We start from the raw sequence: 17,778 nt of genomic DNA on the forward strand, positions 1-17,778 counted from the left end.
GATGTCCCTTGGCACTTTCCCTTTCTTCCTGCCCCTCTTCTAGGTATACAATTTCTCTCTGCACACACGTTGGAATAATCAAAAGCAAGAATGTAACATACACAAAGGACAGCGTCCATTAATTCTTAAGTACTAGGTCTGGATTCGACAAAGGACTCTGGTAGAATCCCTCTTTCAGCGGGAATAGTGTGTTAAGGCACATTCATACGTGCAGGATAATCCAAAGGCTGCACATTTTTATGGGAGAGTCATAGCTCAGTGGCAGATCACAGTGTTTGCATACAGAAGGTCCCTGGTACAATACCCGACATCTCCCATGAAAGAAGGATATCCAGTATCAGGGCTGAGGAAAACCTCTCAGACCTTGGAGGGCAGCTGCTGGTCAGAATAAAGAACACTGGCTGAACCAGCAGTTTGACTGTACAGAAGGCAGCTTCATGTGTTTGTATCATAGGGATCCCTCCACTGAGCTATAAGGAAGCACCTCTTGTAATTTTCTCTCTGAAGTTTGCCATTTGGCCCCCCCCTTTTCAGGTAGACAGATGGAAATACATATACACTTGGTTAGTTCCCCTACACACACACACACACACACACACACACACACACACACACACACACAATTAAAATCGGCAGAAGGGTGTAGATGCACATTTTATTCAACAACAACTAAAAGCAATATTATGATCTGTCAGAACATGGCGTGTTTCTAAATATTCAGAATTCCTTTTGATGAGAGGGCTGTTGTTGGCCTGACATACTCTGGATATTTTGTGATATAAAGTGATCTCCAAATCCTTCTATGGACTTGGTTTGGCAGTTTCCCCTGTTGCTGACCACCTTGCCATTTTTGCAGTACAAGGCCTTTAACTGTTGTTTTATCTCTTCTGTAATGGACTGGGAGCACTTCCATTTAATAGTGCAATTAGATAGTTGGAGGGAAAGAGAGAAGCCCTGTAAAGGTAACCTCTATTTGCCCACCCCTTCCTTTCAGGAGAACAGCATGAACCCTGAAGTGGTAGAACAGACCTACCGGAGGAATCCTATCCTGAGATACACCCAGCATCCCTTGCACTCGCCGCTTCTACCACTGCCATATGGGGACGTTGGGGTCAACTGTGAGTGACTTGGTGGCTTTCGAGGATGCTATGTCAAGGGTTCAAAAGGAATATTTTTTAGAGGATGGGATGGGAGTGAGGCAGAATCTTGCCAGGATGAAGGTCATCCAGCTTTACAGTGCAACCCAGTATACACGTTTCCTCAAAAGTAGGTTCAACTTCAGTGCAACTTACTTCTTAGCTGAGTGTGCACAAGATTTCTGTGGACACTGACTCAGAAGTAAGTCTCAGTGGGTCTTACATCCTAATAAACATGCATAGAATTGCACTGTAAATCAGAGTTATTGTGTTGACTCCTGCTGAACTCTGATGGTTAAAAAAACACTGTAGAAGTGGGAAGATGCAGCGAACTTACCAGTGAAATGGAATTAACTAGCTGATATACAAAGAATTGTGCATTAAGAAAGGAGCAGAATCATAGCCCTATCATGTAACCATTTCTAATGCGGGGAACTGGATTGTCTCTCAAGTGACCTTTGGGTAGTGATAATTGTCAGAGGAGTTTCCTTTCTCCTCTGGGTTGTGGGCATGAGCAAATGTGTTTCCTGGAGTGATGAACTACCTGCTGGCCAGTCCGTAGTTGGAGGACATACTGACTGCCTTCTCCATGCCTTGTTGTTTGTGCCGCCTCCTCCCACTGCAGTGCAGCAAGAGAAAGGCTACAGCAGCCTCCAGGACGAAGCAATGAAGATCTTTAACTCCCTTCAGGAGATCGAGACAGTCTCTGACCCCATCCCCATTATCCAGGGCATTCTGCAGACCTGCCATGATCTCAGGCCCCTCCGGGACGAGGTGTACTGTCAGCTGATCAAGCAGACAAACCACGTGCCACAGCCCAACAGACCGGGGAACCTTCACCACTGGCAGCTGATGACCTGCATGAGCTGCACCTTCCTGCCCAGCAGAGGCATCCTCCGTTACCTCAAGTTCCACCTCAGAAGGTAAGAACCATCCTGGAGGAATTTCTCTGCAATTGTAGCTAGCTCACTGACTCCAGAGCACTGCGGAATACATTACATAGCACCAGTCGCTGCAGACATATAGAAACATGGGAAGGCTGCTTCATATTGAGTCAGCCCATCAGTCTGACTAGCTCAGTATTATCTCCGCTGAAGGGCAACAGCTCTCCAGGATTCAGTCCTAGCCAGAGATAGAACCAGGAACCTTCTGCATGCAAAACAGGAGGCCCTTTGCCTAATACTTGCATCCTTAGAGATCATTGCAGAGGCCATCCACCCCCAATTTACCTCCACCTTGCTTTGTGAAAACTTCAGTGCTTCCTGTACTACTGTCCCCCATACCTGCTTTCTACTAAGCAGCAGTGCCAAGCTGGTCCTGATATATTTAGACAAAGGTGTAAGTATTGGTCTCAGAGGCAGAAAATCGTAAATAACCTCTGTCCAAATGAATGAAATTTGCTTATATTAAGTGATACAACATCTTCATAGGCGGTAGGTAGCCCACAATCTCTTGAGTTGGCTTGGCCTCGCTATACAAATGACACGGTTCTAGATCAAAGTTTGTTTCATGACAGAATGGCAATATGTTATTTACCTCTTCTCTTTCCTCACCCTCCCTCAACCAGAGTAAAAGATCTCTTCCCAGGCACTGAAATAGATCGGTATTCTCAGTTCATCACTGATTCACTGAAAAGAACCAAGAGCAGGGAGTTTGTCCCCTCCCAGGAGGAAATACAGGCCCTCATCACCCGGGAGGAAATGACCACCACTGTCTACTGCCACGGAGGAGGTTCCTGTCAAATTACCATCAATTCTCATACCAGTGCCGGAGAGGTAAGAACGAAGGCAGAATTTTCAAGGCAAAGTTGTCCAGGGAAGAAGGGGCATTCAGCTTGCTTCAGATGGCCTCTACTAGCGGAAGTGGAGGGAATATATATCTCTCTCTCTTAGCCCAGCCTGTTTGCATCTGTCTGAGAGGTTCCTTGTGCAACCAAATCCTTTGTGGAGTAACGTGGTCTCTCTCCTCCCTTTGTAGGTGGTAGAGAAGCTGATCCGGGGGTTGGCCATGGAAGATAGTCGGAACATGTTTGCCCTCTTTGAACGCAACAAGCATGTGGACAAGGCCATTGAGAGTCGGGTGATTGTAGCTGATGTTCTGGCCAAGTTTGAGAGGTAGGTGTTTCACAGGAATAGTGAATGCTGTTTAGCATTGGGGGAATCTGATACTTTCTAAACAAGAAGGCCTTCTGCCATGTTGCTAGTACTCTTGAGACCTTATGGCAGGGTGCTATGGAGATGCTGTTTTCAGAGACAGATGCTACGTGTAGACCAGCTCTTCTTTACCAACGAACCAGATGGTAACCAGCTTATTCCTCATCTTTTAGACTTGCTGGGTCCGTGGAAGAGGAGGATGAGGATGGGCACTGGCAGCTCTACTTTAAACTGTATTGTTTCTTGGATGTTGAAAATGTTCCCAAGGAAGGGGTGGAATTTGCTTTCATGTTTGAGCAGGTAAGTCTTCGCATGGGAGAGAATAAGCAGGTGGGTGGCTGAATGGGTGGCTGGATCAAGCCAGGGCTGTGAAGAATTTGCCTACAACAGCCCATTGCTATTAGGACACTGAGTTGTTCATCTTGACTTATAAGGCAATATACATAACTTTTATAACTCCAAAGGGGTAAGCATAGGCATTGCGATCGTCTCTTGAAGCAAACAGCCTTTGGAAAAAAACATTTTAGTTAGCTAGTTATTTGCCTGCTTTTTAGTGTATCTACCTCCCAAGGTTGGTTACAACATACCAATGTACAGTATTAAAATTCCAAAGTTTCAAAGAACAATAAAATAGCAAGTAACAACATTTATAGACCCACAAATAAAATTGCTCCTTCTGCTATTCACAGGCTCATGAAAGTCTCATTGATGGCCATTTCCCTGGTCCAGAGGAGACACTGCAGCACTTGGCTGCTCTGAGGCTGCAGTACCTCTATGGCGATATTTCCAAAATCTCCTGGTCCCTGGACAACATCTATCCAGTGAAGAGGCTGAAGTCCAAAATCCTGCAGTCCATGAAGAGTAGCGGTCCGAGCAGCCATGCCCTGGAGAAAAGGCGGACCAGCTTCCTGGAGGGCACTCTGAAGCGTAGCTTTAAGGCGGGCTCAGTGAAGAAGCAAAAGGTGGAAGAGGAGCAGATGATGGAGATGTGGGTGAAAGAGGAGCTGTCTGCGGCTCGGGCCAGCATAACAGAAAAGTGGTGCAAACTGCAGGGGCTGCTCCAGCAGCAAGCCATGGTGGCCTACATGAACATCATGAAGGAATGGTCGGGCTACGGCTCCACTGTCTTTGATGTGGAGGTGAGAGAGACACAAGAAGCCTCAGTATTAATCCTTCTTCTTTTGAAAGATGCTACAGGAGGATTATGTTTATTATCTCAGTTGCACTTCGTAAGAACCTTCAAAGATGGTTCCATTTTATTACCCCCACTATTACAGATTGAGGATTGTGGGGGAGGGAATTGAGGTGCAAGCTAATCGACGAAGAGCCAATGTGGGTGTAGCTAAGAGCATTGGGCTAGGAGGGAGGACACCCAGGTTCAAATCCTGGCTCAGTCACAGCTAAATTACCTCACAGCATTGTTTGGAGAATAAAACAGGGAAGCAGAACAGAGTAGTCAGACCTGAACTGTCTGGAAAGGCAGGATGTAAACACAATAAATAAATATTGGCTACCAAGCCTGTTCATGGTTGAGCTAAGATTTGGCAGATCCCATTAAAGAATGAAGTGGAAATCGAAATAAATAAATTAAATATTTAGGGTCTTACTTTGACACAATTTTTTAATTATTTGCTTTTGAGGTGGGAATCTTTACTAATTACTCTGGGGTTTCATTGGATTTTTTTTGGGGGGGGTGGAGAGAATTGGTTTTTGACCAGGGGCTTTCAGTTTTCGGTTCAGTCGCCCACTGCATGCTTTCCCCCCCAAGCAACACCTTCCCTTTGCTAAATCTTCTTGTTTCTTTCCTGCAGTGTAAGGAAGGTGGCTTTCCCAACGACCTCTGGCTTAGTGTCAGCACAGAGAATGTGTCGGTGTACAAACGGGGAGACCCCAAACCCCTAGAAACGTTCCAGTATGAGCACATTGTCTTCTTTGGGGCTCCCCAGCCCAATACCTTCAAGCTGACAGTGGATGAGAGAGAGATGTACTTTGAAACCCCCCAGGTATGCTTCATGGAACGCTAAGTTAGCCTGTTTTGTGGGTGACCGCAAGGACTTTTGTGCTGAGGCAGGATTGGGTGGGCAAAAAGCATAAGCCGAAAGCCTTCCTTTTTAAAGTATGTTGCAGGGGTGGGGAACCCTTTTAGCTCCCCAGATTGGCCACATGGGTCAGATTTGACAGGTGGGTGGGGCTTAGGAATCACCAGTCACAAAGCTGGCAAAGCATTTCTCCCTCCCGTTCCCTGAGCAAAGGAGGGTGGGGGGAGCAAGGAAGACACCTGCATTTGACAGATTTTTTGGGCTGCCTGTGCCTGTTCCTTGAGTGGAATTTAAACCCCACGTGCAAGCGGGGCTTGAATTCTGCTCAGGGAACAGGTATGCACAGCCAAAGAAATCTTTCTTGCGTTTCCCAAAGTGACAGTAGCAGTAGGGCTTGGGAGAAAGAAAGGGGATACAGAAGACCCTTTGCAAGTCCCCATTCCAGTTACATTCCATTGGCTTCTGGCCACCATCAGAAATTGCTGCTATATAACTGCTCAGTGCGTTAAGTGATCCTGACCGCCCCCTCTTATCTTATTAGGTGGGAGAGATCATTAAAATCATGAAAGCCTACATCAACATGATTGTGAAGAAATGTTGTAGCATCAAATCGGCCACCAGCCTGGACAGTCGTGCGAGTATCTGGACGAGGTGATGAGGCCTGTGGCGCTGCACTGAGCCCTTGAGGAAAGATACACACTGTGTTCCAGCCAGATTTGTAGCAAAAATCCTTTTTCGTAAGAAGGAAGAAACATCTCCCTTTTTTCCTTTGCTTTGAGAGAAGGAAAAAGGGACTGATGCTGAGCACCCACAGCTGCAGGGCTTGCTCTTTAACCAAAACCCCAACCCCGACTACTCTGGCTAGCTACTCAAGGCAGCTGGAGGCCAGGCTCCCTCTGGCCTCACTCTTGGAGTAAAGACCTTACTGCAGATGCAAAGTGAGACCACCAGAAGCAAATGTGGCTACCTTTCTTGAAGAGATTGAGGCGCGGAAATATTTTGTGCAATAAAAGCAGCAGAAAGGCGGGTGGGTGGGTGGGGAGTCTCAATGTTGTGCTGTGATGCACCAAGCAAGATTCCCGCGTGCGCAAGAAATAGAGGCTCCCGTTAATTTGGCAGCCAAGCTCTCCAATGGTAAAGACTAAACTAACCCTTTGGGGGGCTGATGTTCGCTCAGGGATGAGCTGCTACTACTGAATATAGTATTGGGAGCTTCTCTGCTGCGTGGAGGGGCGGGTTGTGTTGTGTTATCAGTATTACCATCCCCAGAGGTTTAAGGTTTAATTACTTCCAAATCACAGAGTTTTCAAAGCTACAATTATTAAAAGGCCACCACTCTGTTTGATGTTAGCGGAGATCCTCACAGAGGCTTGTGACTCTCGAAGCAGGATCCTTATGGAAACCACCAGCTGTGTGTAAAACGACACATATTTCTTTTGGTGCTGTTCTTCCAAGCCCTTTGGAGAAGAGCTATTTCTCATGGTGCATGTTTGGAGAGTTTGCCACTTGGTAGTATAAAAAAACCCATTTCTCTGATGAGTCCAGGGGGTGAGATTTGTGGATAGATCTACGTGTATCCAGTTGCAAGGAGAACAGTCCCTTTTCCCTAATCACTTTGATGCTGCTTTCCCTTCCTTCCTGGAGTTTGGGCTGCTATTATTCCTTATCCTTTTCTATAGGCTAGTTTTTATGCCACACAAAGCCTTGGGAGGTTACAGATAGTAAAACAGACTAAATGAATGGATTTTGAGAAGGTAAGAGGAGGGAGCTGGCTGCGAAGGCGGCAGAGAGAAAAACCAACTAGAGTCAAGGTAACTGAGAACACAGAAGGCTGAAGGAATCATCTGTGCTTGATGAGGTAGGGAAGGAACAGGGCACAGGGAGGAGTCAGATGAGTTGGCTGCACATCTCTGAATCCCCACCTGTCGGAGGACTTGCTCCATTCTCTCCTGAAACCTTCCAGCATGCCAACCTGGGAAGAATGGGTTTATCCTGTAAGCTGCTGAAGCCCTAGGGCAGGGATGGGGAATCTGTGGCCCTCCAGATATTCCTGGGCTACACTTTCCTTCATCCCTGTCCATGGGCTGTTCTAGTGGGAGCTTATGGAGGGGTTATGAAGACCAACAAGTTCCACTAGGCTAAGTGCCACATTGGTCCATTGTGGTTGCTTAGAAAGGCCATGTACATAAGCCCTCCAAAGTTAATAGCTTGCTGTGGGTTGGCAGATGACAGGTGAAAGGCAGTTAATGCAAAATATGTCTCTTTATCCTGCTTCTGCTAGCAGTAGGAAAGGGGTAAAGAGGTGGATAAAGTATTGCAATCCAGTCCCCAAAGGGTTCAAATCTTACTCTGCCCACCTTCTGAGACATCTTTGGCCATTACCCAGGTATTTGTAAGCATCTTTTCATAGCCTATGGGGCTAGGGACTTAATTTTTTTTAAAGAAAAATACAGCCAAGATTCTCAGGATCCTGAATTCTTTGTCTACTATCCATTTCTACGTTTGTGTAATATGAGGGGAATTATATTCAACTATGCCTTCCTCTCTAAGCACAAAGGCAGCATTTTTCCCTATTCCAGGCTATTTTGGGGTTTTCCACTTTCTTTTTCAGCTAGGTAAATCAAGCTGCCAATCTGCTCTGACCTACCAAGGTTGAATTTCAAATCTCTTGTCCAGTCCACTCAGTAAAACCCAAAGAATCTGGAACTTTTCCTCTACAAAGGATTGTCCAATCAGGGATCTCGTTTCCACACTCCCATCCCTTTGTCCCGGGGAATGCAAATAAAGTAAGTCACACCTGTCTGAAGAAGCCATCCAGTGATGTAATTATAATTGCTTTCTTTTTTATTGAAGCGAAAACACAAAAGCCACAGTTCAGGGTTTAGCAGCCACCTCTTTTCTCCTGTAAGGTGCCCACCCAAATATCCTGTGCATGTTATGTAGTTACATCAGCAAGGCTGGACAGACTGTCTCACCATTCTGTAGTTTTGAAAGAGAAACATTGCCTTAAGACACCAGACTGAGTCACATTAAGAGTTCTTACCTCTTTGTTTTGGCCCTCACCAGGTTGCAGAGTGGAACAAAGACGACTAGTGAACTTGATATTCCCTGTTTGGTCTGATACATACTAGAACCTTCTTAGTACACCTTCCTGCTTCCCAGTCCTTAGCCCTGAACTACTGCTCTGTCCTGGCTCATGGGTTGCTGCAGGCAGCTTAAACCCAGTTAGAAGTATAACTTCCATTAATTCTATTGCAGATTTCCTTCTGCTCTTTTTGTTTGTTTAATTTGTAACTGGCTTTACAAGATGGAAGTTTAATAAATTATTGGATTGGAATTGTTTTTCTTTGTTTCAGTACCTCACTCACAGGCTCACAAGACATTTTTTTGTAGAATTCTTTCCCATTTTTTATTTTTTCCAAATTCCTTGGATTGTTTGTAACAGTCCATGCACGGGTGGAATGAACTTGCATAGCGGAACTCCATCTTCATCTCCTTCCCCCTGCAGTCTTCCCACAGTTTTAGGAACCATAGGGGCTGCAGAGGTGAGGAAAACAAGGTGGAAGTCCTGTTGTGCAAGCAGATGTAAACTTTCACAACAGTGAGTTCTGTCAATTATTAGTAACAGACGACCAAAAAATAATAATTGAGCAGAAAAACCTGCTTATGGGTATCCAGCCCATGGGCTAAAGCTTTTCATGTTTCAGAAGTGCTCTATTCCTTCCTGGGCTGCTTTATAAAATTTCTATCCCATCACTAAGGGGAGGGATTAGGCTACAGAAAGTCAACTGAACAGGGTACAATAATTTTACTTACAAGGCTGTGCCTGGGTTGATTTCCTGCGCCAACTCCTTGTTCAAGCCATTGAACAGGAGAGTAGGTATGCAGATGTTTCAACTTTCCTTTATACCAAACTACTTGTTTTCATTCTTGGAAGAAAAAGTTGCAATTTTCCTTACTGACGGCAATTCAGAGGTAAACGGGGGTCTAGACTAAGCACACCAGTTTTTAATCTTCTGGCTTCTTTTCTAGTTTCCATCAGGACCCAAAGATGCCAGAACTGTCACCAAATTGCTTTTGAATATGATTTTTATATAAACGAATACCATACACTTGAACCTGCAATATAGAAACACAATGATGATTTTTAAAAATTATTTCCCAAAGATTTTGTGTTAGCCAGGCTTGTCTTCTGCGACTGATTTGCACTAGCAGTACAGAGACTTTGATAGGTGTAGCATGAGACTCAAAGCTGACCAACAAAGCCCTACCTCCTCCAAATATAGATATGGTCCGGAAAAAAGCAGTACAACCTTTGTAGCTCAAAGACAGGTAACGTACAATAATCTAACCATTAAAAAACATAAGCAAAAACATTTTCTTGCAGTACTTTGTGGTAGAGAGGAAACTTTATTGTACAACTCTGAATTCTACTGGTAGTTATTTAGATGACCGTTACTGAGCACAATCTACTGCCAAGTTCCCCAGTGTAAGAGCCGCTGAACTGAATGGGAGCTGCACAGAAATAATAGATTGTGCCAACTGTGGCGTTCGATCCCACATTCTCTGTTCACCCACTTTATCCCTAGGGGCATGTGCTAGGCTAAATATACACTGGGTAGCAAATTTTAAAGCCACAGAAGGATGAACAAAGTGTTCCTTTCTGCTTGGTTCATGACATTTCAATTTTGATTTGGTATGGTGTTTGGATGATATCCCATTTTCTCTGCAAGTGCATGTAATATCAGGACAACAATGGGCTGCCCTCTGGAGTAGAAGTTGGAGTGTACAGGCACACAGTACTTTGAAAAAGCAAGGTGCCTTTTCCCTATGGGACACCTTGACAGCTACAGTTTTTAATCCAGCTATACAGACCGTGCTATGCACACTGGTGCTGAAAACAGTCTGGAGGAGGGTCTGCACTGTGTACAGATGTATACTGAAGAGAGACAGCACAGACCAACAAAACAGAATAAACTGATTTGAAAGGAAAGGTAACTGGGAAGATGTAAAAAAATTAAAATCATACATTATTATTGGCTCTGTAGATGTATTTGGTAGGAACACAAGTAATCCAATTTGAATTGGGTAGGTAAATGGTATCTCCCACTTTTAGGGCCAGTTTCACAGTCCAGGCAAAGACTGCAATCACACTCACCATACAACAGGGATTCAAGGCATTATAAGAGCCCATTGTCCTGACATTGCTCAGGTATGAACTCCACTGATTCTGTACCCAAGATTGCAAACCAAGTACAAAACCCTTTCTAACAAGCAAATAACCTTGGTGGGTTGGGGCAAAGATCCTTCCTCACGGAAGAACGCCCTGAACAAGTGTTCTTTGCATCCTAAGTCTTTCAGTGAATCTGACTGTCTTTGATTCACTTTCTGAAATAATTAAAGGGAAATAGCTGCTTATGACGGCATGTCCACCCATCATCTTTTCCTACACAGAAGGAAGGGAAAAACACTCTCTGAGCCTTTGACATGATCCCCCTACTGTTGGCTGCTGTACTCACAGGGAAAGTTGGTGCTTATGAGGCACTGCCCTCCTGGTGTGCCCTTGGCCTTAGGTAAGTCACTGGCGTCAACAATTACCTGTGCTACTTGATGTGGCTTAGAGGTTTCAGAAGGTGGCAACAGTCACCCTTAATCAAAGTCACCCTTGGAGTTTCAGAATATGCTGCACAGTATATTGCTCGAATCTATACATTCTAGAAGGGGCTGGTTGGCTGGCCTCACCTTTTGCTGTTTGCTCCCAAGCCCTACCTCTCAGAGAAGGGAGGAAGGACTGAGGCCTGTTGCTGTGTTGCATCAGTTTGGAATATTTGCTATTGGAGGCATCAAGAAACAACATGCACAAGACTCCTCTCTCTCAGTCATGTACTAAAGGCCCAAAGAAATGAAGAGTTCTACATTTTAGCAGATTTTTTTTTGAAAGTGCCTCTTCCTCCAACCAGCTACAAAGCACCAGGAACAACAAGGAATGTTGACAGCAGCCATTACATCAAGTAACAGGGAAGCTGGCATTCGGCAGAGCCTCCTAGTTTGCAAAGCAGCACAGGGCACCACATGTCTATGGTTGACCTATCACACCACAACACACTTTAACTAAAGAAGCCAAGGGTTTCCAACACAACAACCACAATGCAGTAGGCGCAGTCTCTCTTTTTCCTTTAAAAAGACCTGCTGGATGGAGCATCCAACGGTTTGGTTCCTTCTTACTCAGCAATACACCACTTAAGGTTCCCTCGCAAAGGGAGATGTATTTGGATCCTGGGGCATCATCCCACACAGCCAGAAAAGGGCAACCTCACCTGCACACTAGCCAGGATGGACTGAGTACAAGCGCAAACACATGCACTACTGCACACAGAGGGCATGGCAAGGAGGAATGGCACTCAAAGGGAGAACTGATCACCTTCATGCAACTCTCATCATAAATGGCCCATTCAGCCTTGGCCCACAACACAAAGCATACCTCACAGTATCTCCTGGCAGCTCTCACACAAGCTAAGTTTCTCTCTTCATGAGCAACACAGGAAAAGGCACTGTGTGCAATGGAACAGGGTAAAGGGTCACTTGGAGGGATAACATAAGAGGCTCACACCTAATCTGGCAGACACATTCCTCTTTGGCCTGGGAAATCAGAAAGCCTTCCCTTCTCTCTCCCTCTTCCCTTTGGCAAATACTGCTATTTGCACAGAGGCAACATACTTTGCTGACAAGAAAGGGCGGCTTCCCCAACATGTGTGCAAAGGGGAGGGCCGCACTAGCCCTGAGCCAAGGAGTCTCATGGTCCATTGGCGCTGCCTGGCCATAGAGCACCGACAGCAAAGCCTCAGCTGTCCCGAGTGGGACAGCAGCAGGCGGCATCGTGGCTACTGGGAGAATATGCCTTTGAAACGGATCTTGTCCTCGTCTTCTTTCTGACGTAAGCGGGTCTCCAGGCTACGCAGCTCCCGGGCAACCACAGGGCCCAACGACGGATCCAGCTGCAAGACCTTGGCAAAGTCAGCCTGTGCTTCGGTTGCATTCCAAACAGCAGCATGGGCCTTGGCTCGCTTGAAGTAGGCTTTGACGTTATCTGCGGGGAGAGCCAGCACCTGAGTAATGCAGGCAGGCTCCGTACACTCTGACCAGGCCCACCCAGTGGTCTATTCCACTTTCAACCAGGGCACAATACAAAGCTCCCCCCTCAGCCCCAGTTACATGCAAGGACTCTCTTATTTATTTAAAATGACACATACCACAACTATCCCCCTAGGTGGTGCACCAGCGTTCTCCCCTTCTCATTTTATCTTCACAACCCTGTGAGGTTGGATAGGCTAGGAGACAGTGACTAGCATAGCACAAGGTCACCCAGTGAGCTTCATGTCTGAGAGATTTGCACCCTGGTCTCCCAGGTCCTAGTCCAACACGTTAACCACTATACCACGCAGGCTCTCTAAAACCACAGTAGGTCTCCTCTGCCCCCACATGCAGTCCCTCACAACACAAAGTTAGATTGATCAAATCCCACAACTCCCTATTTTCAGAGCTGCTTCCCAGTCCCCACTAGGGCATGGTGTGGCCAGCAAAATGCCTTACCTTCATACTTGTTGAGAATAGAGGAGCAGTGATCCAGCACCTCGTAATACTCCTCATTCAACAGCTTACACTGGCAGTAATTCAGCAGCAAAGGGGTGATTTGTTGGTCCAGCTGGATCCAGTCTGGGGATCCGGGCTGCTCCTGGGGTACAGGACAAGGAAAGGAGTGTGAGGCACAGCTGGAGGATTTCAAAGGTTCCCCTACATATGAGAACAGAGGTGCTATGATGGCTGGGCAGCACAACCAAGGGCCCTGTTGACTGAAAAGGAGTGGCCTCCTGGAAGCTCTGCCATCAGAGCAGACCTTATGGAATGAAAGACAGGGGAGGAACTGCGCAGGAAGCAGGGCTGCCCTTTATGCGGTGCCAACCCTGCTTATCAATCCACAACTCACATCTGCCTCTGCAGCATGATGCAAGGGAAGTGGGATCCCTGCTACATCCGGAGCTGACACACCCACTCTCTTAACACAAATGTGGAGACAAAACTGAAGCTGCACTAGGGTGTGAGGAAGACGCGCCTTCACTCACCTTCATCTGCAGGTTCTTGAGGCAAGCGATGGCATCGTAGTACTTGGCAGCCGCCTCCTGCACTTTGCCTTCCTTGTAGAGTTCATTGCCTTCCTGGTGGATCAGGGGCACAGCCTTCACTTTCTCGTCATCTGACATGGCCCAGGGATCTTGCCGGTATGTGCCAGGAACTTCCACCTAAGCGAGGCACAAAGGCAGCAGGCTGGGTTAGATAGCAGGGGCAATGTGAGCACTGTAAGAGCCCATCTGACTGTGTGCCTTCTGCATCCCAGGGCACAGGTAAGAAAAAAACACGTCTTTGATGAGATTTATGAAAGTGGGGGGAAGTGAAATAATAGGAGGGTTCTCAGTAGGCAGCTGCTGCTTCATCCCTGTGTGGTACCTTTAAAAAGCTAGCAAAATCATCTCATGTACTTAGCCAAGAAAATAAAAGCAGACACCAAGACAGATCTGTTGGGAATCAGCTTTCTCCTCCCTTCTTGCACATCCATACACCCACATACAGGAGAAACTCCCAAATACACAAGAGAGCCATCACTCTCCTGATTCTGACTGTCCCAGAGGACCTCACCTTTCCTTCCCCTCACCTTGAGCATCTCAATGGCAAAGATGAGGGGCTGGGGGTTCTGCTGCAGCTCATCGAGGTCTGGGTAACCCAGGGAGTGATGCTCATGCATCTGAGCAATGCCACAGCAATGCCGTTGTCCCTCCAGTGGATCCTTCCCAGCCGCAATGTTCCTCAAGCTCTTTGACACCATTGGGTACAAGACCACATGCTGGAGAGAAAGAAAGAAAAGATCAGGCATAGTCCTTCTTGCTAGGAGAGAAGAACCTCTCCCAGGGAATACCATCAGCCCCAAAGATATGAGATAAAATTTTGTGCACGTGCTGAAATGGTGTATTGTCTCTCCAAAAAGAACAAATCTGGCATTCCATCACCTGTGCCAGATCCAAATACTTAGTTGTGAGTTGTGGAAGGAGAATCCTGAAAGCTGCAGCCAAGGAAACTCCAATTCTGCACCAAGAAAGCATAAGGATGTGTTAGGGAAACTACAGATGCCAGGGCTAGGGAAGAGACCTCTCCTTGCCTGGTATGTCTAAGCCACTTCCCACACTAGACCAAGCTAGCTTGCTGCAGAAGTGGGGGTTCTGGGTTCAACTTAAAAACAGGTATATAGAAAGAAGAGTACCTGGATGCCAAGATCCAAGTCTGAGGCAAGTACTGTTTAGTGAGAGAACCCCAGCAGATTTAAAATAGCAAAATATACAGCAAAATAAAGTGTGGAAATATAAGTTGTTAGACCTTCATAATACACCCTTCCAAGCTCCTTCCAAAGTTTTCCTCCTCCCCTAACACAGAAAAAGACCACACACTGGGTAAGTTAAAAATGGTTTACTGACTTTGAATGGCTTCATAAAGTTGCACAGACACTAAAAGTTGGCTAAGTTACAAAGTGGTTAAAGTTTCTAAATGATTGGTCTAGGAACTCAAAAGAGTGGTTTGTGAGAGCCATGCTGAGCTTCTCAGGTAGATGTACGTGGAGGTTAGAACAATAGGCTTGATGACCTAAGGGGAAGTGACCTAACTAAGCCTGGCAGGACAGCTTATTCTGTGGTATTAACCCGTTCATGCATTAATTAAGACTTAAGAATGTTGGTTCTATGATAGCTCAGTTGGTAGAGCAGGAGACTCTTAATCTCAAGGTCATGGGTTTGAGCCCCACTTCCTGCATTGCAGGGGATTCGACTAGATGACCCTCGTGGTCCCTTCCAATTCAACAATTCTATGAGGCTGATCATCCCACAAGGATTACCTTTGTGTCACACAAGAACTCAGCCATCTCTCCCTCTCTCATGGTGTGCAGGATAGTCTCCCAAACGGGCAGCTTGAATTTCTTGCCAATGATGAGCTCCATGGGCTTCCCTCGGGTACGGCTGTCATCCAAGACTCGCTGGTCCGGACTGCAAAGCAGTGTGCGGTAGTGGAAGGTCACCTGAAGAGAAGGGGAAGCAGAGTGGTTGGATCAAGGGACTGACGTGGTATTACACCAACTTCTAATATGACGAATAAAGCTAATAGCACAGTACATTGCCCTCACTGTATACAAGTGAAAGAGTTAGTGTAATCAAGCTCAGAACAGAGTTTGTAGAAATTTCAGCTTATTAGCTGATCCATTCCATGCACTGTAGGAACTGGACCTTTAACATGGTGGTACGTACCCTATGAAGCTCCATTTCATGGCATCAAGCAGGCACCAACTCTTTCATCTTTTCGGTGCCTATCAAATAACCTTCATTTTCTACAATAAGCTTTTCAAGTGGCGTTCCACCACACACACCCCGTCTGTATCTGTCCTTGACATGTACACACACACACACACGGATGTTGCTAAATCACTTTGGGATTTTATATGGGAAGCATTAAATAAATACAAATTTGATTCTCAACATCCATTTAAATAACTGGTCAAATCAACCAGCAAATAGATATAGAAAGTCCTAGCCCAGGGTTTTAAATAAGCCCAGAAAAGTTACCTAGCCTACAAAAATGTTTAGTAGCCAGCTGGGAGCTGGCAAAGAAAGACTGGAGAGTTGTAGTACCAAGCTGGATGCAGAGGAACAGAGCACTCCATTCCCTCCTCTGCTAGCCCATTCACTCACCTACATGCAAGTCCTGGCCACCCATGGCTACGACTTAAACACAAGCCTGTACCAGCCCACTCACCATACCATACTGCTATGCGGGTGGATTTAGCAGCAGGTCTCACAAGCTACTGAGCCAGAAGAAACTGTTATTCATGAAGCTGTAGGGGAATTATACAGCAAATAAAAACAACTTGTTTAAATATCTCTGTCCCCCAATTTCTCAGGCAGAGAATAAAGGGGGGGAGTTACTGCATTAGGAAGTGTAAATATAGGAAGGGGCTTCAGCATCTTATAAACACAGATCTGCTACTAGCTGAAGGTGGCTTAGGTGACTTTTATCCCAGGAAGCTACTTTATAGCAGATCAGACTATTTGCCCCCTAGTTTAGGGTTGCATGCTCTGACTAGCAGCAGCTGCTCAACAGGGTCTCGGGAAGAGGAGGCCCTTTCCTCTCCCTTCCTATCTGTTCCTTTTAATTGGAGATGCCTGGTGCAGAACCTGCATACAAAGCACCTGATCTGCTACTCACCTATGGCCCTTCTTAAAGGAATAAAGGTTTCTCTCACACATACTACGACTGGGAGAAGCAACACATGTCAAGTGTCTTCACTATCCAATTATGCAGATTAATCTGTAAACTGTTTACTGATAGCACAGATGTGGCTTTATCCTATTTTAATGCACATATTCAGTTTACAAGCACCAAGTCTGTTCTCACTGCAAATATGATCCTGTTTTGAAGGTTGAGGCAGGGTCTCTTGTATCAATTGATGCTTTGGGGAACCGCCGACCTTCTGATCGGCAAGCCCTAGGCTCTGCGGTTTAGACCACAGCGCCACCCGCGTCCCCCAAGCAGTTGTATACATTTTATTAAATAAATAAGACCCCCCCCACACACATACTTCCTTCCCCCCCTCGGGATTAACCCGTCACATATTCGAAGTGGACTTGGAAGCACAGCTTGCAAAATGCACATTTATGGGCGGGGTGGGGGAAGAATCCCTCCATCTCGAAGGCAGGCACGAATCAGCCTCGAGTTAGCAAAATTCTGGATGTATAAAGCGTGGGTAACAAACTCAACTCGCAAACCCCGCACCCCACTATCTTCACCGCGCACGCGTATTTTAGCCTCCTCGTGCGTCATCGCCGCTCGCTTGCGCATGCGCGTTCCTCCGGCCTCGTTCCGTTATTTGCCTCAGCCCTGAGAAACCGTCCTCTCTCACCTTGGTACCATCTTGGTAATCTGGTTGGGGCCCTCGGCCTTCCTGCACCAACCGCTTCTGGATGCCATCCGCCCGGAGCTGCTCGACCTGGTCCGCCATGATGGCTCCTCGCCCGAGTTTTGCTTCGAGGCAACCTTCGTGCGTCTCCGTAGCCTACGGATGTGCCGCCGAAGCTCCCTTCGGCGGATGCCGGATGTCGTCGGTTATTTCCGTATCCGGCTTCGGACGCGGCTGGCGGCAGCCGAAGTCTTTCGGAAGGACTCGGGCTCAGCCTCGGCCGGCTATACTTATTGTAAACAAAGGGGCGGGCGGCGCTGCTGCGTTGCGCGGATCTGGGCTCTCAACTCCTGTCCCAAGTAGCGTCCTGAGCCCAGTCTGCGCCTGCGCGTTTTTCTTTGCGCGCCTGTTGCGTCTCCCTACTCTGCGGGGGAGCTCCTTGCCTTCGTACAGGAGCTACTGAG

At 46.6% G+C, this 17,778-nt stretch overlaps 2 protein-coding genes across 3 annotated transcripts in view; one reads left to right on the top strand and one right to left on the bottom strand.

The window, feature by feature from the left end:
- Window positions 1–8,665, top strand: part of LOC310767210 (unconventional myosin-X-like) — a 76,816-nt gene extending 68,151 nt beyond the window's left edge. For both annotated transcript variants that reach the window (XM_083624145.1, XM_083624144.1), the window contains 8 exons: window positions 995–1,118; window positions 1,762–2,059; window positions 2,704–2,911; window positions 3,114–3,250; window positions 3,463–3,589; window positions 3,979–4,428; window positions 5,101–5,292; window positions 5,870–8,665. In XM_083624145.1, the coding sequence (XP_083480271.1) occupies window positions 995–1,118; window positions 1,762–2,059; window positions 2,704–2,911; window positions 3,114–3,250; window positions 3,463–3,589; window positions 3,979–4,428; window positions 5,101–5,292; window positions 5,870–5,983 (1,650 nt within the window). In that variant the 3' untranslated portion in view covers window positions 5,984–8,665. The remainder of the gene's footprint in view (window positions 1–994; window positions 1,119–1,761; window positions 2,060–2,703; window positions 2,912–3,113; window positions 3,251–3,462; window positions 3,590–3,978; window positions 4,429–5,100; window positions 5,293–5,869) is intronic.
- Window positions 8,150–17,690, bottom strand: AIP (AHR interacting HSP90 co-chaperone). Its single transcript, XM_083624146.1, has 6 exons — window positions 17,318–17,690; window positions 15,263–15,442; window positions 14,036–14,224; window positions 13,449–13,625; window positions 12,919–13,060; window positions 8,150–12,415 (listed from the first exon to the last, which is right to left on the bottom strand). The coding sequence occupies exons 1-6, from the start codon at window positions 17,414–17,416 to the stop codon at window positions 12,210–12,212; spliced, it is 993 nt and encodes a 330-aa protein (XP_083480272.1). The 5' UTR covers window positions 17,417–17,690; the 3' UTR covers window positions 8,150–12,209.
- Window positions 17,691–17,778: the final 88 nt, after the last annotated feature.

The sequence above is a fragment of the Podarcis filfolensis genome, assembly GCF_964270895.1.
Source record: "Podarcis filfolensis genome assembly, chromosome: 1".
NCBI classification, from domain to species: Eukaryota; Metazoa; Chordata; class Lepidosauria; order Squamata; family Lacertidae; genus Podarcis; species Podarcis filfolensis.

Excerpts from the sequence above, each read along its gene's own strand:
- AIP (XM_083624146.1), bottom strand. The coding sequence starts at position 17,416 with ATGGCGGACCAGGTCGAGCAGCTCCGGGCGGATGGCATCCAGAAGCGG. Across the intron at positions 15,443-17,317 it reads ATTACCAAGATGGTACCAAG|GTGACCTTCCACTACCGCAC; the intron begins GTGAGAGAGGAC and ends CCTTCTCTTCAG. Across the intron at positions 13,626-14,035 it reads TTGCCATTGAGATGCTCAAG|GTGGAAGTTCCTGGCACATA; the intron begins GTGAGGGGAAGG and ends TGCCTCGCTTAG.